The following is a 23,245-nucleotide window of genomic DNA, read 5'->3' on the forward strand; positions in this document are numbered from 1 at the left end:
TGTCGTGGTCGAGTGGCTACTGTACGTTCAAGTACAACACAAGACGTAGTTTGTTATGAATTACATTGAACGTATATATTTTAAATGTAATTACAAACTCAATTTTTACAATCGTCAATCTAAACCATTGGGATTTCACGCCTCACTAATTCCGTCACTGTCACCAACATTGAAGATCGTCCAATATTGGCAACTGCCAGTTCGGACCATGTTTGATACATCCCGAGATATTAAAGTATTAGATTGTAAAACCCGACCCCCACTTGAGTCATATTTTTTCCAATCGAAACCGTCTATCTTTCACATATTAACGAGTACTTCATTCGTACCAAAAAGGAAGCTAATCGGGTGTCACTACACACTTGATCAGATAAAAAAATTCATTTTGTTAATGAAATTGTGTCTCGATAAAGAAGCTTCCCAAACCCGATTGAGTGAAAATTTTACGAGAATGATTTAATCAACATGGAAAAAAAAGTCAACCGTCTCGATCGTTTGTTCGGATTTGAAAAATCGATTGCATGAAAGAAAATTTATTTTGGTGGGATAAAAATCTATTAACGGTTAATGAAAACCGTCGCTATAGTCCAGTTTTTAATAACAGTTATTAAAAACCATCGCTATAGTCTTGTAATCTACTAACGGTTGCATGAAAACCGTCGCTATAGTCCTGTTTCTAGTAACGTTTTGCAAACCATTACTATAAACCATCTACACCGACGGTTTTTCCAAGCATTACTATAAAAATCATTGGGAGATCCCAAATTTCTTGCATAGCATGGATTTGTGGCAGAATGAAGTGTTATTTGTTTGGGGTTCAATTATTCTACGTCAAAATACTATTCCATTCGACCCACTTTGTTTGTCCAATTTCGACATACATACCCTTCAAAAATTTGTATATTTTTCACAATCTATAATGTTTTATATAATTTAAAAAAATATCTCTATAGGTGCGGTCAAAATCATGATCGTTGACCCAAGAAAAAATTTGACCAACCAACCACAGAAAGACACATGGAGAGGTCATAGGGAATGACATGTGGCTATTGATTGCCACGTAGAAGGGGGTTTGGTGTTATGTGGCACAGGGTAGGGTCTGCGTGCTGATGTGGCGTGCAAGGGATCTTGTACAGCTGAACAAGCTCACAAGATAGAAAAGCCTACGAGAGTCATCGCAAGGCCAAGATAAAGAGATGTCTGGCACGCACCCTGGCCATGAGGCATGACCAAAAAGGGGGGCCTTGTTGAAACACGTGCGATCGTTGCGCGCGGGTCACGACCCCGCTTCCACGAGTATTTGGAGGATCTAATGGTTTGGTGGCTAAGAAACGAGGACCGTTGTTACGTCCTCGATTTTTAACATAAATAATAAACACTTTTAATAAATAAAGTCCTCGCTGTAATACAAATAATACCCCAAAAGATCTTTTTGTTCACTGTTCTCAAATAAAATTCAAATATTACATTCCAACTCGAAGGCCCCAAATCATCAAAATACCAATATCCTAGGAAAATATTATTACAATTTACAAAGACTATCTTTCCAAAAAAAAATGCTCTTTCAGATCTTGTGCTATGAAATCCTTCTTGAATATACCTTTTTAAAGGTTTGGTCACAAATACACAACATGTACTTCATGTCAACTTTCTTGAATCGTACCTGAAAATGATAGGGTGAGCTACACTAACCCAGTAGGAAAATCTATACGCAAGCTATATGAAAATGCGATGAATCATACACGTAGATTGAGTGATGCGACGAGATACCACAAAGAAACGTGAGTTTTCCACCACAAACGAGCATACTACAACCAGGGGATCATAATTTTATAAAGGTATTCCTAACAGCTCATACGTCAAACTAGAAGTATAAACCAACTCGAATTATCCTAATTAGACCACAACTTATCCTCAACCGTCACTTGTCCATCACTACGCAATTACTCCATTTTGCCTCGATCTATACGAATATGTGATGATCATGCACCAACAGTGGTAGGTGAGCAACATTATATATGTACAACGAACCCCAAGATGCTAATAACAATGAGTATATCTATCAGCAGAACAACACAACCATATCATTGGATTTCCTTTTTGAACATAATTGATTTATCTTTCATTTCTCAAGTATTAGCCACTCCATGCAACAACAACTAGTTTCCTTGATTTGTACCGAACAAGAGGCTTAAAGAGGAAGGATAGTAATCCAATATACAGTTCAAAGTCGAACGACAAGCCAAACATTAGATTAACAACTTTATCTCTCTTTTCATTTCTCAAGCAACACAGGTCATAAGTCTAGCTCAACCAATCAACAATGCGTGATATATGATGCAAAGCAATGCACCGGGCAATGTTGGGCCTCGTAACCCCCGCCAAGGTCCCACCAAGAAGGTGAACCGGGCTCCGTCCATATTGACGTGAATTCCGGGCGGTGTTGGGCCCCGTAACTCTCGCCAAGGTCCCACCAAGAAGGTGAACCGGGCTCCGTCCACATTGACGTGAATTCCGGGCGGTGTTGGGCCCCGTAACCCTCGCCACGGTCCCACCAAGAAGGTGAACCGGGCTCCGTCCATATTGACGTGAATTCCGGGCAGTGTTGGGCCCCGTAACCCTCGCCAAGGTCCCACCAATGAGGTGAACCGGGCTCCATCCATATTGACGTAAATTCCGGGCGGTGTTGGGCCCCGTAACCTTCGTCGACATCCAAAGTTGGATACGACTCCATCCATTGTCCATATGCTATGACATGCCACACCACGATACATACAAAGTTCGATGTCACACGTAGCCGTAACCCTCGAATCATAGGTCCATAAACATCCTTCATTATGCACAATCCATCCATAATCAATTTCACACCCATTATCGAGTTAAAACGATTATACAACATCATTAAAAATTGCATACTCAATATTTTTCAATGATTCCAACGCCAAATTATCACCAACTTACTAATCTTTAAAATCCACAAGGACCCATAACCAATAGCATCATTTAACCATAACAAACAATAAAAAAAAACGCAGCCCGATACCCTGCCCAGATTTTCAGATTTTCGTTCAATCTTCTAAAAATTACTATAAATCGAGTTCTTAATATTTTTGAGTGATTCCAGTCCCAATAGTTGCGCGATTGAACGAAGCTTAAAAGTCACGAAGGAACCCTTGTCAAATCTGCCCTCAAAGGGTGGTTAAACAGGGGTTTTCCCATGCTACACGAATCTGTCGCGCAGCGTGACAGATTGACACACCTCCACTCAGACGAACATAACTTTCTGTGTACTAAGAGTTTTAAGACGATTCTAGTGGAAAATGAAAGCTGACTTCAAGACCTTCGAATCGATATAAAATTTGCATGAAACGGATATCGGACGAGGAAGTTATGGCCATTCGAAGTGGGCTGAAATCCAGAACACGAGACAGATTGCAGACCAGTTTTCTAAAAATCACCATCAATTCAATTCTCAACGGTTTCGTATGATTCCAGCGGCATTGGAACGGGCTCTAAGTCTACTCTATTTCATACGAAGAAACCAAAAATCAAATCTGAGCTTAAGAAGGCGTAAAACCCCAAAAACACAGGCCCTGTTCTGCTGATTTTCGGAAATGGAAGGAACAAGCTTAAACAACGAAGCAAGATACGATCTAGGTACATAAACACCGTATAAACGCATAACAAGAGTAAGAAATCCCTACCTCATGGGTTTTGAGCAGAACCCGACCCTTTGACCAAGTCAACCGAGCTCCCACGCAGTCCGATCAAGATTTTTCTTGGATATTTGGAAAGCCCGTGCTCCGTATAGCAATTTTAATTCTTGGACTTTATCCGGAATCATGCTCTAAGGTGTTGAGATCGAAGAGAGAAGGGAGGAGAGAGTTTCGGAGGAGAGGAGGAGAGAGTTTGGCCGAGAGAGAGAAAAAGAGAAATGGGAGAAAGTAGTCTCCTGGGAAATTATTGGCATGGGGAGTAATCCCATGCTCCCACCCCACACACACACATGCGCACCTCTCGCACAATTACCCTTATATCCTCCCACGAAGACGTCACACCGAATATCCGAACCGTCTATCTCAACGGGCCGTACATTAACAAAGGAAAATATATATATATATATACAGCCCGAAAAAAAAAAATTTCACGGGTCTCTACAACCGTCACGGGGATGGTGCGCGAGCGAGTGCGCATGAGGTAACATCATCTGGGACCAACTTAGGCTCAGGTGCCTATAAATACCAGACATTTTCTTTGATTTAAGAAGGATGAGCTTTTTCTAGAAAGAGAGTGGTGAGCACAGTTCCAGAGAAAGGAAAACATTATTCTCAGACTGACCTCACCCAATTCATCTAGGGAAATCTGCCTATATTCCACATAAGAAAGATAAAGACTATTTTTTTTTTTATAAGTGCACTCCATTTTTTGTTATTTAGTGAAACTTTAATGTCAAGGATTCGTGATTATGATTAAAAAAAAAGAAAAAAGGATTCGTGATTAAAAAAAGAGAAGGAACGCTGACAAGCATTCATGGGAAGTGTTTGTTTCTTTGTTAGATCTTTGAATAGATTTTGTCTTATAAAACCTAACACTGCTGACCTAAATTCTTCTCGCCACCATTGTGTAAACTGCAATGAATAAAGACAAAAATAAAAATTTCAGTTGGAATTTTTATGGATAGTGAGTGTTCTTTGTATGCATCTTTTTTCAGTTGAAAATGTCAGACAAGACTGGCGATGGCCACCTTCATTTTGTTTGTTATTTTTACTCGGCGAAAGAGATTTTATATGAATGGATCAGATCATTGAGGAAAAATTCAGACATACATGAATTGCACACTACACTCCCATTTGAAACCACAGAGAAGCTAAGTCCATTTTAAAAGGTTCATCAAGGACTCTATATCATACGTATTGATGTAACCATTTTGAGGATTTTTGGTTAAATAATTTTGATTACATCATTTTGAGCATTCTTTATAAAGTACTTGTCATAAGTAATTAACTATAACCGAACCATATCAATTACACAAACACCCTTATGTATACGTACCTAACTACTTGTGATGTTGTAGAGTCGTAGGATTCATGTGTTACTACTTGCGATGTAATTGCCATTCGTCTTACCTTTTTTTTTTTTTTCCTTTATAGATTTAACATTACACAAACACCCTTATATGTACCTATAATAACGTAGACTTAGCATTAGATGAAATAATTGGAGTTCCATGCAAATGATCGGAGCCGTTTAATTTGTTTAAAATACGTTCTTAAGAGTTGCAGCCTGTTTCATGTAAAAAAATCAACTCATTCTGATATCGGTTAGGGCTTGATCGGTTTATTGAGTTTTATCTTGTAAATTTTGACAGGAATCAACTGATAAACTAATCAAGCACTTACCGATATCCGAATGAGTCAAATTTTTACGGAAACTCTTAAAAATACATTTTAAACAAATTTAATGGCTCCGATCATTTCCGTGGGACTCCAAAATGGGTCCCTCACAAAACTTGTGTAAACTTTTGTGTGAGAGGAACTGGCCCCGTAGATCTAATATTCTTTGATATACTTTTAAATCTTTTGTTCAATGATGAGAGCACCATAAATACAATATATATTCACACTTTTTTTTGTGATAAATGCACTCCATTTTTTCGTTATTTAGTGAAACTTCAATGTGTAATTTTTGTAACTATAAAACAACAAGTGGAGTGCATTTATAAAAAAGAAAGTGTGAAAATCATTTTCTTTAAAGAAATATAAAAAAAGAAAAAGAAACACAAACATGAAGCTGTTCAAGGGTTCGTGATTTATAAAAAAAAAGAAGAAGGAACACTGACAAGCATTTTTGCCAATCCGAATCCTAAACTAAGCTAAGAACAATCTTGTGCCAATCCGAATCGTGTGACAAGAACTTTGATTCTTGGAATCCGAAGAATTCAAAATTCTTACGTTGACTTTTTCCCCATTAATTTTCAATAAGCTAGGATTTTGAATATTGGATTATGTTAGGGGTCTTTAATTTTTTCTTCATTAATTAATAAATTGGGGATTAATTTACGGATGTTGCGGTGGTGAACCGGTGGTTGTGAGTCTTGTGACCAAATCGTGGAATTTGGAATGGCGGTGGACGGTGACTAGCTTGGTGAGTGCGTGGAGAAAAGAATTAACGAATATATATGAGATCATAATTAATAATATTGAGTAGACAATTAAGGTGAATATTATAATTTTTATGAGAACTTAATTAGGTTTATTAAATTGGAATCTTTAATCGGAGGGTGGATTGAAACAATAAAATTCTGGCTCTAAAACTAAGTTTCGATTTGATCATAGTTAAATATGAGTAGACAGTGACGTCCATATCTTATTTTTTGATAAGATTTTTTATTTTGAGGGACTTTTTTTTATGAATATTGTAGAACTTGCGATTTGATAAACATTTTTTTATTATGCCTATCTTATGATCATGTTAATGCAATTCTTTTCGTGATTGCCATATGTAATGAGGCCTATAAAATAAGGGAATTTATAATGTCGCTTCCCAAATTTATAATGCCAATGCCACTCCCAAAGGGGAGTGCGGTTATCAATTTGGGGAGTGATATTATCAATCCCTATATGGAATTGATTTTGCCACTCCCCTAGGGAGTGACATTATAAATTTGAGAAGTGGCATTATCAATGGCCTAAAATTAACCCATTAACCATATCAGTGAATTAATTAGAATACACACTAAGATAGAATTGTTGCATTAGATTTAATTAAAAAACCGATTAGAATTTGTAGTTTGTGACGACATCACTTAATCCACCACATCATGAGAGCATCTCCAACCCTTGATATCAAATTGGGGATATCAATTTTTTTTCGAAGGCCGATGTGACATTTTGGCATCTCCAATTTGACATCAAAACCTCATCTCCAACCCTTATGTCAAATTTTATTTATTTGACATCAAATTATCCCTCTCCAACCCTTATGTCAAAATACAAATGGTCATGTTTTGAAATTTGGCATGTAGGAGGGAGGCTGTCAAAGTTGGCATGAGAAGGCTTGCCTTCAAATCCACGTAGGAATTGGTATCAAAGAAGGCCGTTGGGTTGGATTGAATTTTGGTGTCAAATTTTACCGTTAACATGTCCACATAGGATTTGACATCTCCCGTTAGAGATGCTCTGAGGTCAGACCTGTGTTAATCCTCTGGTTTAATTAAGTTGCTACCATCAGTTTGTTTTGTTTTGTGAAAAAAAGTTAGGAGCCCTTGGGATTCTTTTTTTTTTAAATCGCAAATAGGGTTTTATTTATATTTGAAAACAAATTACAAAAATTAAAGGAATCCAAAGCAAAAGATATCAAATTAGAGTAAGAGCATAACCACAAAAGGCACCCCTCCGTCCGACAATCAACTGCCGCAAGGGCCCAAAAGGGAAATAAAACCAAAGCTAAAACGTGTGTTAAGTACCAATCATCGAGCTTGCATTTAACGGGGCCGGCTTGTTCCAGTTGGGCAACAAACTAGCTAGTGGGCAAACTAGTGGACAATTTTTTAAAAGGAGCACTGAAAATCATGCCTTTAATCCTTAAGAGCTTGACTTCGAAATACGAAAAATAATCTCATATATATAACATCTATAATATGGAGATATGTTCTTCACATATCTAATTATGATCTTATTTTATTTTAAGTCCATCCTTAAATTTAGGACTCCTGAAAAATCATAGCTTGCCGAATCCATTTTCACCACACCCTGTGTTTGACCGCCGCTGCTTTGAATTCTCAAGTCTTCCGATTATCCTTCCAGAAATCCACTAAAAGTAACTCTACCGTAGAGATTGATTGTTGTATGAACCTCTTGGAGATGACTTGAGAGAGTATTGATGAATCGATCTTTTAATCACTCCAAGTTACAAAGACCAAACCCAACCATGTTAATTGAACTTGAACCTCACGCATGTTTGGCTGCTGCTCCTCTTTTCATTGTCTCTCCACGAGGCCGATGTGTTTTTTGGCGGCTATATATAATATATACCTCTTTTTCGTTTTTTTCAACGTTCAAAGGCAAGTCTTTTTTCTGCCTCTTTTCTCTTGTGCCCTAGCAGCCGAAAAGAGACCATTTATATTAATTATGCCACGTCACAAATTTTTCAAATTTAATTTCCACTCCCGAATGTCCCTCATTTTCAACAAATTGCCCCGATTGATGTCCAATTGATAAATTGATCAATCCATTCCAATTTAGCTCAATTCACTCACTCTCAATTATAAATAAAGATTCATTCCATTCTAATCACATACAGACTCGCTACGCTTAGAAAATATAAAAAGAAATTACAACTCAATAAAGAATGAGATACAAAAGAAATTACATATATGATATTTTGCTATTGTGATGAAATCATTTAAATTTTGAGCATTCTTGGTTACATCATTTTGATTACCTCAATTTGAGCATTCTTTATAAAGTAGTACTTGTGGGTGAATCACACTGGACCAACACTCGAAAATGACTTGCACGAGATTGGATGTTTAAGAACCAATGTTGAGCAAACAAAACTTTGTTTACATATGTTGGGAATTTAATTCTAGGTGTGTACGATTCAATGAACCCGGTCATGAATTCAATACACGGCCACTTTAAGCGTTCTGGAGTCAAAAATAACTTTAAAATAATTCACGATCGCTACAGTCGATTCACGCTATGTATCATTCGATACTCTGCTACTGCTACACAGCCCACTACCGCTATTTAAAATATTGAGACTCCCTCCCACTTGTGATATCAATACGCGCGTGGACAAAGTCAACACCCTCATCTCAACTTTAGAGTACAGATATTGGCTTGCCATGTCAAAATGCATATAAAAAACTATACTGAGGTAGGTCCTTTCACTGTAAGGTTTCTCCTTCTATATAAGTACAAGGATATGTCCGGTACTAATCACCCAAAAAAGAGAGGATATGTCCGGTACTGTCCCTAAATAAAAAAGACAAATACTTGTAGAGTGAAAGAGAGATCGATGGAGGAGATGCGTGAGGCAGCAATGGCTTATTACGCGAACATGTCCAAGGACCAACAAAAAACTCTTCAACACTCTTGTGGGTTCTACAAATCAATAGACGCAAACGGAGACGGGGAAGTGAGCATCCAAGAGTACTTGGATTTCCTTGTAAAAAAAGGCCACAACCTGGGGCTCCATACAAACCTGTTCAAACTTCTCGACCAGAACAACGACGGCACTCTGGATTTCGAGGAATCTGTTACGTTTTTCTATATGCTCACGAGCAACAGGCTTGTGATCTGTGCTGGTTGTGAGTCCCACTTGTGGGGCCTCCGTTTCCTGTGTGTCGAATGTTACAATGTTAACAAAGAGAAGACGTACGACCTGTGTACGTTGCTCCTGTTATCGTAACAAGAATTTCACCCATGCTCACTCCTGTTTCTTGGACAACTATGCTCTCCTCCGGAACACTCGAACCATGGTAACATACTGCTGCTCCTACTGTCCTACATACATCTGTATGCATATATATGATAAACTGGATTGATTTTTATATGTATTCATGGAGCGCGGCAGTTCTAGAGGTTACTCCATCTATTGTCAATTGGTTTTAGGTTTGAACCTTCCAAAAAAATCTAACAAAAAGGCTCATTTTTAATTTTTGCTTTAAGCTCCTGAAAAAGTCAGGGCTGACTCTGTGTCCCACACGTGGTTGGAACTAGGGGCGGACTAAATGGGTTGCCGGGATTTGGTCTTGGCTCTTCCATTCGACTTTTTGTTAGATGGTTCTTTTTTGTCTCTTGGACTTTCTCCTTGCTGCATGTATCAATATCTTGTGGCTGGTCCTTGTCTTTTTTTTCTTCGACGTGCCCTTGTCGAGTTTATTAATAAATTTTTTTGCTGATGAAAAAGAAAACTGCAACAAAAGCTAATAACGTTACTGTTCAAGAAAAGAAGAAGCTAATAACGTCAAAATGCCTTTTTAAATGATTGGTCGCATTCTAGCCGAGTTTGAACCGAACTTTAGGCAACTCTTTTAAAAGTAAATACCCTAAATTTTTTTGATCGGCATAAATTTTTTATTAATCTATGCAATATTACAAAGGTTAAAAGATTAAGGATAGAAAGGAAATTAAAATTACTTGATCTCCACGCTACCTGAGACCAACCAAATCCCTAAACACCCAAAAACTGAAACCCCACCACTAAAACCACCACACTGCCGGAAACCACAAACGATCGGGATTTGAAACGCCGCTACCATCGCGCAAACCTCCGTGAATTTGCCATATGTCGCCGATCCCAAAAACGCTCCGAGTCGGCTGCTAACGCCTTGCATCCCAACCATCACCACTGCTGAATGAGACACCACAACCGCCATGACCACCATTGCTCCAAAGCCCCACCACCGCAACCACAAGCGAACCACCGCAACCATGACCACCACTGCACCAAAGCTCCACTACCGCCACAAGCCATCACTGCCGCCACCCACAAATTAACCTCCCTAGCAAATACCGTACGTTATAAGCGCTAAGACAGTACAGTATTAATTTGTGTGCTAACAATACATTTGCTTTTAGTTTGCTACTACTTGTGTACCGTACTGTGATTGATAAAATGTTTTGACAACTTTATATTTGTCAGTTAGGTTTTATTGGGTTTGATATGTGTTGACCCCTTATCAACTTGTGGGCTGAGATGCAGATGATTGTCGCAGGACAAGGTGTCAACATAGTTGGGATGTTGTCTTTGCGTTGTGATGCTTTCTCTTAGCCTTTTATCTATACTATCATTTTCTCTTCTATTTATAAAATTCTTCTTCGCTGTTCAAAAAAAAAAAAAAACTATACATTTGCTTCAGGAAACTTCATTTTGTAAAGAACTGGACTTGTTAATGTGCAGTATATTTTCTTGAACTTGAACTGATTTGTTTGTTAACTAATTGTGGTCTTTTATATATGCGTTTAGGACAGATTGAAGCGGCGCACAAAGAAGGTGTTAAAGGGCGGTGCTGAATTCGCTTGGGCTTTTTTTAAAGGTTATAACGGAATTAATTAAGAGGGATGATAATGTTAAAACTATTTTTGTTGGTACCAAAATTATAATACACAAAAAGACTTGTACCATGTGTAGTGTACAAGATTTTTATGCGCTCGAGTTTTAACACCAACAAAAATGATTTGGTATTATCACTACACGAAATTAAAGCACTAGTCCCGCTAGTAATTCTGCATTTTACTGTGTATTGGGCCTTGGCCATTTAAGTGTTCCTGTTTTCTTGGGCTTTGCCCGTTGGGTGTTCGGCTTGGCTCATTAGGTGTATTGTTTCGGGCTTAGCCCAATAGGTGTTTAGGGCTTTGTCCTATTTGGTGTTTCCTTTTCATTCAACCTTGATTGTATTTCCCTCCCCTCTCTCGATGTACTATACGTAAAGTTTTCTTAAATAAAATGCACTTTTGTCCATTAAAAAAAATGCTTGCTCTCTTTAGCCTTTTTAATACTTATTCAAAGTGTAAAACATTTCTTTGCTTTTAAAAAAAGAAAGAGAGAGAAAGGCTTGGAGCAACAATACACAATGGTGAACTTTTACATCAATACAAGAAAATCGGGATCTTACAACAGTCAAAAGCGTCATTAAAGAACACAAAAAGTGTCGCTAAAGACTATACCAACGGTTCACCAACTATTGGCCAAACCGTCTCTTTAGAGGTATAGTGACGGTTTTGACGAGCGTTGATACAGATTTTTTTTAGTAACGGTTTCTATAGCGATGTTTATAACCGTTGCTAAAGGGAATTTTTTTTTTTTTATGAAAAACCACCACTGTGTGATGTAATGCCCACATGGCCAACGCGTGGCACTAACATGGCTCCCGTGTGGTAGTGCAATAATGTTTGCTCCTCCTGGGAATCAAATCCACAACCTCGTGTGTGCACGCGCATGAGTGAACCAGCCGAGTTATCCCACAACTTGTGTTAAATCAAACACCTTCTAATATTTATACCATACAAACGGAATTTTCTTAATTTGGTTTGTACTATACAAACACCTACTAATATCTCTTCTTTTTTTTTTCCGATTGGAACCGTCTATTTTTTACATAGAAAATAGTACATCCTCATACCAGGAATGAAATTAATCGGGGATCGCCACACACTTGATCGGGTAGAAAATTTTATTTCATTAATGAAATTCTGTCTCAATAAAGAAGTTTTCTAAACTCGATCAAGCCAAAATTTTACGAGAATGATTTAATCAACAAGAAAAACAAAATCAATGGTCTCGATCATCACGGTTGTGTCGTGGTCGAGTGGCTACTGTACGGTCAAGTACAACACAAGACGTAATTTGTTATGAATTACATAGAACGTATATATTTTAAGAGTACTACTATTTGCACCGACGGTTTCCGTAGGGAAACCATACCGACGGCCATGCGTGGCCGTCTCCAGCCACCGAACGGCCGATTCGAGCCGTCCAAAAATTTAAAAAAAAAAAACCGAGGGGGCTTTCGCAAGAATCAATGGCATCCGATGTGTGTAAGGTGCTTGATCTGAACACTCTTTTTTCGTGTATATATACCGACGGCCACGCGTGGCAGTCTTTAGCTACCGGACTGCCGATCCGAGCCGTCCAAAAATTTTAAAAAAAAAAACCGAGGGGGCTCGCGCGGGAATCAATGGCATCCGATGTGTGTAGGGTGTTTGATCTGAACACTCACGAAAAAAGAGTGTTCAGATCAAGCACTATACACACATCGGATGCCATTGATTCCCGCGTACACGAAAAAATAGTGTTCAGATCAAGCACCCTACACACATCGGATGCCATTGATTCCCGCAAAAGCCCCCTTGGTTTTTTTTTTTAAAATTTTTGGACGGTTCAGATCGGCCGTCTGGTGGCCGTCGATACGGTTTCCGTAGGGAAACTGTCGGTGCAAATAGCTTTTTCGATATTTTAAATATAATTACAAACTCAATTTTGACAATTGTCAATCTAAACCGTTGGGATTTCATGTCTCACTAATTCCGTCACTCTCACCAACATTGAAGACCGTCGGATATCGGTGACCGCCCGATCGGAACATATTTGATGCATTCCGAGACATTAAAGTATTAGATTGTAAGACCCGACCAGTCATATTTTTCCCAATCGAAATCGTCTATTTTTTACACAGTAACGAGTATTTCATTCGTACATCATTCGTACCAAAAAGGAAGTTAATCGGGTATCACTACACACTTGATCTGAAAAAAAAACTCATTTGTTAATAAAATTGTGTCTCGATAAAGAAGCTTTCTAAACCCGATTGAGTCAAATTTTTATGAGAATGATTTAATTAATGCAAAAAAAAGTCAACTGTCTCCATCGTTAGTTCGGGTTTGGAAAACCGATCGCATGAAAGAAAACAAATGGAGCAGAGTCATGATACTCTTGAGATCAAAATCAGCTTCATAGTATCAGAGTAGCATCACCAGCAACAAGGAAACAAATGGAGCAGTAACCATATCCATCATCAGTATTGAAATTCAGCAGCAGGTTCGGCACATTATAAAAGCAGCAGAAACTCAGAAAAGCAATTCCAGCCGCATGACCCCCACTTGTCATACTCTTCCACTGCTCATGCACCAATCAGTATTCCGCTTCAGACCATCAAAGCACAAGCAGCATAGTCTTTGAATTACATTGATATTTGGCGAAAACCCTGAAGACTTCCTCCTTGACACCAGCACCATTTTGACTGCACACGAACCCAATATGCAGAATAATAAATGATCTTAGAAGGCATGAACTTTAACCCTCCACCGCTCCGAATGGGAAGGAACAAATCACAGGGATCAATAGTCATGACATCACAACTACAGTTCAACAGACAAGACATTGCCTGATCCTTCAATATCAGAGACTCTTAGCCCTCCAATAGATATATATCAACCAATAAGCCAGTGTGATAGCATCAAAACAGCAGAACCAGCAATAACAAAACAACAGACACAATAGCACATTTCGTACTAAGCTTGGCAGATTTGAATCCATGCTGAAAGGACAATCACTTAGCCTATCGCTTAGATCAGTTCTCAATGAAAGCACTTCACCATCATCCAGATCATACCCGCTTAGCCCTCCAATACCTAGGAGTTGGAAAGAGGGAAACAATACAGGCGTTGTTATCCACTAACCTCTAAGCCCTCCAGAAACATAAGAGTTGAAAATAGGAAAACCACAATTTGCACACCTTTCTTCCTGTCACTAAATGACAATTGTTCAGCAGTTTAAGCAGCGTCACAGAAATCATCAGATTTCAAAGCCAAATGAAAATAGCATTCAGCACCAAATGCAACAGAGTCACCAGATCTCTTATCCCTCCTCTTAGCCCTCTAAGAGGTAGGAGTTGAAAAGAGGCATCAGAAAAAGGAACTCCTTAACAGCCCAGAACCAGCAGCAGGGCAAAACAGCTCAGGGCACAGCTACGAATTAGCTCAACATTAGGATTTCTTTCTTTAATGAGCTTTGACAGTAACCTCTTTTTCATTGAACCACCTAGACCGCTAATATTCCATGATATGATTTTCATACTTCTCATAGAATATTGGTCTCCTTCCTTCATTTTCCCTCATGATTTGAGTTTAGTTTTTAAAATGATTTTAAAATTATGTTATTTGATCTCATTTCAAAGGTGTTTCATTCTAATGGTATTAATTTTTTATGAACTGTATTTGTAGTTATAAAATCATAAGTGTTTCCAAGCATAAAGATTGGAAGTGGGTTGTAGTGATGATTCTCTATATTTTTGGAGTTTCTAAACATAAAGATTCAAAATGTGACTTTTCTATTTTGGAGATCAAAATAGAGTGTGATTGGAGTCATCTTGACCTCTAAAGAAGAGATATAGAGCTTGGCGAGATAATCAAACAAAGATGGTGACAGAACTATGTTTCAAATTCAAATTGGGTTAATTACATTGATCTGTATCTTAAATTGGAGGGTAGACTTGGGATCAATTCTATCTCAAAAATAAATTATGATCCTATAGTAATTAGATATGAGTTCAAAATAATCCAATGATCTTATATACTCCCTCCGTTCCTTTTTAAATGTCTTACTTCGTAACTCCAACTTATTAAAAAAACATCATCATTATACATTTCACATCAACTTTTTCCTCCACTTTCCCTACTTACCCATAATCATTATACTTTTTACTTACTAACTTTTCAAAATGGAATCTACTTTTTAGGGACAAAATAGACAATGTACCAACTTTTACCCACTAACTTTACCAAATGGACACTTATTAAGGGACAACCCAAAATGAAATACTGGACTATAATAAGGGGACGGAGGGAGTATGAGATTTTCTTACTATTTTAAAGTTAAGTTTTTTCGTTTGGCAAAAAAATTTTATTGATAACTGGATAACGGGTACATCAAGAGAGGCAAAAATTCTCCATCAGGGCTACATATATCAAAGATACTACATGCACAACGGTTGTGCAAAATATTAAACACAACCAATCTCCCAACGAGATTGTTACTCGTATATTAGCAAAGATCACGTGCTAAAAAAACACTTGAAGAGAAGATAAAAGGAAGAAAACATCAAACAAAAGATTGAATGAAAACGAAACCTCAAAGATTTAACCAATACAACTTGTCATTTACAACATCAATCACACGTACGCCAAATACCATCCAAATGTACATCTCTTGAAGTCGTCAACCGAATAATCTGTGATGCTGTATCTCCCATTGACCCACAAAGTCACCCTAGACTTGACAAGGTCTGCTATATATATACTTCACCAAATAGAGAAACATGCAATATTTTAAAGTCAAGTTGTGCGACGACTGTGGAGTCTATAGTCATGATTTAACGTAAAGATTCATCTCCTATTTAAAAATGAGTAATCATCGGTACTTGTCTGAGTACTCCATTTTGGCTACAATGAGAGGTGTCACTGTTGCGTTAGTAGAATGTGCTCCATTACATGACAATTACGACATATTCTTCCAATCCAATCGAAAATTAGGCTTATGACTTATTCAACTAGACAGGGAAGGTCTCAAATATAAGATCGAAGAGAATGAAACGATCAACTGCAAAAAAATATCTTAACCTATCATTTTTTATTCAAACTCAACAATCGCCACCATCAACAGGATTTTTTTTTTCTTCTATATATTTGTTTTCTAGTTTGTCAGCCTCTTTTCTTTAGAGTGGCAACTTGCCATATATAGAATCATAACATGCGGAACCACATATGAGGTTAATTAAAACCTAAAACAATTACGTTAATGATACACCCACCAAACAACCATCCACCGCATGCCCACCGCACGCATGTGGGGCCTACTCCGGGCTCCGCACGGATGATCTGAGCCGCTCAATATTTTTTTTAAAAAAACAGGTGGGCCTACGCGAAAATCGTCTCAATCCGATAAGTGTAAGTGCTCGATCCAAACTTTCAAAAATTAGATGATCCGAACCGTTCAGAAATGGAAGATTGAAACGAGCACTATGTATATAGAAGATAGATAGCTTGAAGTGAAGTTCTTATAAATGATTAAAGGCATGATTTTAAATAATTGTCCACTAGTTTGCCCACTAGTTTGTTGCCCAACTGGAAACAAGCTAGCCCACCCCGTCAAATGCAAGCTCGATTAATTAAAGCAGGCGAGTTAACATGTACTGTATTAGGTTTATCACGAAAACGACTTGCATGTGATTGGATGTTTAAACCGTTGAAGAGCAAACAAAAAACAAAAACAGAGAGACTACAGCCACCAAACCCAAAATCGCTCGCCGTGTGGGGCTCATTCCGGGCTTCGCACAGATGATTCGAACCGTTCAATAATTTAAAAAAATAAAAAAACTGAGTTGGCATTGTGAAAACTTAACTCAATCTGATATGTGTGGGTGCTCAGATCAATCTTCTCATCTTTGGAAAATCGAAAAAAATGGAAGGATCGGTTTTCCAATTTTTCAAAAAAGGAAGATTGGATTTGTGCATCTATACATATCGAATAGAGCTGATTTTCTGTAATATCCACTTGGTTTTTTTTTTTTAATTATTGAACGGCTTGGATCATTCGTGCGGAGCCCGGAGTGGGCCCCACACGGCGAGCAGTCGTAGACTTTCTGAAACAAAAATGATTGGATCCATGGAACTGTCTATGGGATTTTGTTTTTAATCAACAAAATTTTTTATTAATCCCCGAATGTGAGAATTACAAATATTAAAAGGACGAGCACAAGAAAATTCAAATTACTTAATCTCCATATATACCCGAGACCCAAACGCTGGTCAAAGGTCAACAAAAACCTAAAACACCCCTAACCAGAAAAACCAAACCCCAACAGCCACCTATCACCCGAACTGCCACTTGACTGAATACAAATCGCCGCATTATAGTGACTGAATATGAGATCTTATTGTGAATCTAGATCCTTCAAAAACGTAGGAAGGGCTGCAAAAATTCAAAAAAAAAATAGAGGTCTAAAGCGGCCGCAACACAAATTTTAGCTCATGACCGACTCAAATACACCGCATATATATGCCGGGTCTGGTGATGACGTTGGCTGTTTCTCTTACTTGGGGGTTACCATCGTCAGCCAAGACCGCGTATGCCGGGTCTGGTGGTGACGTTGGCCATCTCTCTTACTTGGGGATTACCAATACGTGCGCGTGGACATATAGGCTTGCCAGGTCAAAATGAATATAAGATTCTGATTCCACAGTTGTAGTGAGGTAGGTCCTTTCGTGACTGTAGAGTTTCTCCTTCTATATAAGTACAAAGGATATGCACGGTACTGTCTAGCCCCTTCATAAAAAAAAGACCAATACTTCTAGCTAGAGAGAAAGCGAGATCTAAGAGAGGGAGAGAGAGAGAGATGGAGGAGATGCGCGGGGCAGCAATGGCATATTTCGCCAACTTTTCCGAAGACCAACGACAATCGTGTGAGAGTTTCACCAACCTAATGGACAGGAACGGAGACGGGAAAGTGACCTTCCGAGAGTACTTGGAATTCATCGGGAAACAAGGCTACAATCACGTGCCACCGAACCTGTTCATGCTTCTCGAGAAAAACAACCGCGGATATCTTGATTTTGAGGATTGTGTTACTCTCTTCTACATGATCACGTGCAATCGGTTCGTGTTCTGTGGTGGACATAACTGTAATTCCCACTTGTTGGGCCTCCATTTCCAATGTGTCCAATGTTACAAGGTTGGAAAGAAAACCTACAATCTATGTTCTACTTGTTATCGAGATACCGACTTCAACCATGAACACTCAGACTTCTTGGACAACTATGATCTCCTCCAAAACAAACCACGAGAGGTACACATGTATTATTTATGTATGTATTTTTTTTTTCCTTTCCGGTGAAAGTAAATTTTACAAATAAAGATAAATTACGGCCAGTCCAAGTAATTGGCGCATATTGCCAGAAACTCCACCCCAATCTAAAAATGCACCATCAAGGAGAGATCCACACTTTTCTACCTAGACTTGCAAGTAAATAAAAATGGGGCATACTCCTGAATGAGAATTAAGGGGCAGTTTTTGGACTGGCCCTATGTTTTCTGAATTCGCTCAGTTTCGCTGCTACAAATTCAAAAATATATCTACCAATATTCGTAAAAGTTGATTTTTCTATAATTTTTGTGGGACCCCGAGTTGGACCGACTAGGCGTGTGGTTAACTTATGCGGTGGAAGTTTGCGATGATCGTAGCACATATGCAAATCTATTGGGTGCTATGGGGCACTAACACAGTTAAATTCACAAGAAACTAATTAGTGTACTAGTTCAAACAAGATAAACAATTCGATTCCACGAGCGCACAATGAAGAGATAGAGAAACTCTAAATATTATTGATGTAAAAGATGATCAAAACATTACGTTACAACCCTTTATATAAGGTGTAACCTAAAAACCCTAAAAAATAAATCCGAAAAATAAAAAAGTCCCATAATTTGAGGAAACTTCTAAAATCACTACGAGAAAATTTCCGATAGGTGACGAAAAAGGTGGTGGCGAAATTTACTATTTTACTATAGATGACGAAACAACAAAATTTTCGTCATTAAAAGTTACTATAGGTGACGAAAAATTTGTTTTTCGTCACCAAAAGTGACTTTCGGAGACAACCTATAGGTGACGATTGAAATAGTAAATTTCGTCACCTTGTCTCCAAAAGTCACTTTTGGTGACAAAAAATAAATTTTTTGTCACCTATAATAACTTTTGGTGACGAAATTTTTTCTATTTCATCAGCTATAGTAAAATAGTAAATTTCGTCACCACTTCTTTCGTCACATATTGAAAAATTTCTAGTAGTGAATTAAAAACGGGAAAGAAAGATAGGATTTCCCCAAAAAGAACCAACTAATAAAGAATTACGGACTAAGAGTTATTAATGAATCACGGCAAAATATGTAAATTGAAAGCCTTAACAAAGGAATTAGGCTGGAAAACACCATCGTTAAGAGCTATGGCTGTTTGTATTGACCGCTACGCGAAAATTAGTCAACCCACCAAGTTTGGGCCTGATCCGAGCTTGTCCAAATTTTGCCAAATTGGGTAATTTTTAATTAAGCATCGTTTGGGCTTTCGAGGCGTCGATCGGTCCTATTAATCATGAAATTGTTCCTCCACGTGTTCCATCAGACACTATTACCCTTCTCCACAACACTTTTTTTTTTTTTTGGATCAAGAAAATATATGAACCCCACATGAATGTGTGGTAAAGAAATATGTCGGGGTATCGCCACGTGTGTCGACCCTGGAACACTTCATGATAATCCCCAACTAAGGTGTAAGAATTTCACAACGTATTTGTAGATTGGGAAGGTGGTTGGGGTAATCGTGTGCCAAGATCGATCACTTTAATATTTTTCCTGCATCAAGAGGGGAAAAGAAAAGTAAAGAACAAGCTAGCTGTACTATATATCAATGTTTGGTTCATTGACATTCCTCCAGCAATTATAAAATTCTCTCTTACATTGCTTTCATTTTGTTTCTCTATTTTTGTTTTAGGCCAGGAATAGGATGGAGGAGTTCTCCAAGACTGCCGAACTCTACTACAAAAGAAGCTCATCGGACATCCAAGAAAAAGCAAAAACTTTCTTTGAATCGCTAGACAACAACAACGACAAGAAAATAAGTCTGGACGAATTTCTTGCGTTTGTGAGCGAGGGAGGCCACGTAAAAATGAGCGACCGCCATTTTTTCGAAGCACTGGACAAAGACGGGAAAGGATACCTAGAATTCATGGAAGTTATGGGTCTTTGCTACATAAACAAAAGTGGGAGGCCTTTTTGTGGTCAGTGTGATGAGTTTATTCCGGGCATGTATTTCACTTGCTCCAAATGCTTTGAAGATGGCAACAACTCGGTTTCCCTTTGTCCAAAGTGTTTCGAAGATGGAAAGTTCGTTCATGAGCATGCTCAGTTTCTGGATAACTATGCTTTGTTGGAAGCCAAGAGATTGGAAGGGATTGCTAATCATTCGAAACAGCAGAAGGTACGTAACTGAAGCAAGTTCAAATACTCTCCGAGTATCCCGTGGCATTGTTCACGTGGTAGTACTAGTAAATCATAATACATGGGAGACACGATAACGCACTTCTGTGAAGAGAGTAGAAACAGGGGTGGAGCCAGAATTTTTGGACGATCATGTGAAATAACAATAGTTAGCCTTACAAAATGATAGGTCGACTGGTAGATAAAGAAAATAATTTATGTTTTAAAGATGGTGGCCTTCATAGTAATTGTTTACTTGTGTCTAATTTGTTGCAGCCAAGCACATCTGTTACCATTGCTGAAGATCGGCCAACATCCACAACCATTCAAACAGCGACAACCATTCAAACGGCGACAACCATTTATAATGTCAATGTGACGAACAATGCTGTTGTGCCTCATATGCAACCCCAATCAGTGAGTATCTTTGCCAACTCTCGAGTGTTTTCCCTTTGGGGCTTATTGGTGGGGTCTTAGGCCCGACGGTTGGAAAAGGATGGTAATATCAAGTTTTCCGTAACTTTTGATGCGCCTAACCAAGAAAGTTGTAAGATTCAAAAAATCAAAATTTCTTCATGAAAAACTCTTTCCTGCAAAATAAATCCTTAAAAAAAAAAAGAATTAATTTTGTTTTCCTCTACTTCTATTTTACCATGAATATATTTTCCCACAAAAATACGACAATCCAACGGAGCAAGGGTGGGTGTCAATTTTATCCAATTTACTTTGTTTAGCTTATGAAGTAGTTTTTCATTTCCCGCTCTTATTATCTATGCGTACCATTTTTGCCTCGAATTTGACATAAATTTTCTTTGCTGATCAAAAAACCCTAAAATCGGTGAGTGTTCTTTGAAGAAGAAACAGAAAGTTTATATATTTTCAATCGATCGAATGCAGAGTCTACTCATCTCTACTTATACACCCAACTAATTAATTACACACACACGGTCTAAGAAGTTGTTTGATAACTTAATTTAGCACTTAAAATTAAATATATTAAGAAATGAATGATTTAAGTTGGTTTGATAATAATATTTTTTGATACTTAAAATTTTAAATGGTTGTTAAAGTACATGATTAAAAAAAAAGTGCATGCATGATTAAAAGTTTCAAAAATAAGTAGTTGCCAAAATTAAATAGTCTGATATATACCTAATTCGGATTGAATTTATCAATAGTTGTATATCACCAATTCTTTTACCACCAGGCACCACCACCCTCCATGGCCACAGCCACCGTTACCACTACCGCCATGCCACCACCATCACCAATCCACCGCCACACCACCACCACGACCAATACCACTATATCCACCAATTACACCATTGCCACCACTACTCATAGTTGCCAACATCATTACCATTCCTCTGGGCCACCACCACCTTCATTACAACTATTGCCACCGGTGTCATCACCACCACCATTCCACCGCCGTCACCAATCCATTACCATCACAATTAGTACTAGTACTGCATATGTCGTTGCCCCTTCCTCCATCACCAAGTTCCTCCACCATCGCACTGCCACCGCCACTATTGCCACCACATACCACTACTACCACAAAAAACATGTCTCTGTCATCTCCAATACCACCACCACGTACGTACCACTACTCCAACATCGCCACCACCATGGCCACAATCGCTATATTAATAACCACCACTGCTAAACTCTGGCCCAATCACCACCACCACTAGCTACCACCACCAATATCTCTACCACAACCAAACCACAACCACAACCACTGTCATCTCTCTAATACCACCATTACCAATCTTAGCATTACCAATCTTAGCATATCTATTTCTCCATCTTTTCATCATGTTCCACTGCTACATTCACAATACACTTCTTTACTACCATGACTACACCACTGCTGATGATTGTCCTCACTTGCACCGCTCTCCACCACTGTCGTCTCTCCACCACCACCACCACCACCCCCTCGCCATCCTTCCACCACACCACCTTCGTGCCAAGCAGCGCTACGCCAGCTTTGCTAATCGTTGCAACCATCACCCCTACACTTCGAATTGCCGCCGCCACTACCACCATTAAACCACCATCACACCACCGCCATTTCTCCACCACCAGGACTACAAATACATGAAATTCATTAATAAATTAAAGAGAACAATCACATATAATTTAAGCGAAATTCATTTATCCATATACGAAAATATATTATTTTAATTCATCTTGATATTTTTAAGTTTTCCAGAGCACTTAATCTTTCAGCTTTTAGCTTTCAATTTTATACTAAAGAGCACCTTAAGACATTGGCTGAATATTCCTTCACATAATTCTGTTACAAGAGTAATTATTGCATGTATCTGCTACATTGTGTAATGATGCACATCACCCTTCATCAAGTAGTAATTTTTTTATGAAAGGCATACGTACTACCCATTTCGCCTTTTCTCAAAAGTCTATACATGACACTCCTTTTTTCTTTTTCTTTTTAATAATAACCAACTCTTTTTCTCCCAATATGATGCATTTAAAAAGAACTTTGATACTTACAAATGGGTGCTACGTATATGCAATGCAACGGCAAGGCAGACTCCTATTTTTGTGCATTATTAACACATTAATGTTAAAGGCTTAAATCCGAAACTGTTGCTGGTACATTTCTCAAACTTTTTCCTTTTCTCAAATTTCCAATATTTAGTGTTCATATTGCTTGTGTGCTAATTTTTATCAGAAATGG

The 23,245-nt window shown here is 38.2% G+C and overlaps 1 protein-coding gene and 1 long non-coding RNA gene across 2 annotated transcripts; one reads left to right on the top strand and one right to left on the bottom strand.

Moving 5' to 3' along the window:
• Window positions 1–1,356: 1,356 nt before the first annotated feature.
• On the bottom strand, window positions 1,357–4,108 carry LOC131317617 (uncharacterized). Its single transcript, XR_009197350.1, has 2 exons — window positions 3,705–4,108; window positions 1,357–1,663 (listed from the first exon to the last, which is right to left on the bottom strand). It is a non-coding gene; the product is annotated as an uncharacterized LOC131317617 (long non-coding RNA).
• Window positions 4,109–17,841: 13,733 nt separating this feature from the next.
• On the top strand, window positions 17,842–21,060 carry LOC131317611 (uncharacterized). Its single transcript, XM_058347143.1, has 3 exons — window positions 17,842–18,349; window positions 20,051–20,536; window positions 20,812–21,060. Exons 1-3 carry the CDS (start codon window positions 17,900–17,902, stop codon window positions 21,010–21,012), a joined length of 1,137 nt encoding a protein of 378 aa, XP_058203126.1. The 5' UTR covers window positions 17,842–17,899; the 3' UTR covers window positions 21,013–21,060.
• Window positions 21,061–23,245: the final 2,185 nt, after the last annotated feature.

The sequence above is a fragment of the Rhododendron vialii genome, chromosome 2a, assembly GCF_030253575.1.
Source record: "Rhododendron vialii isolate Sample 1 chromosome 2a, ASM3025357v1".
Classification (NCBI taxonomy): Eukaryota; Viridiplantae; Streptophyta; class Magnoliopsida; order Ericales; family Ericaceae; genus Rhododendron; species Rhododendron vialii.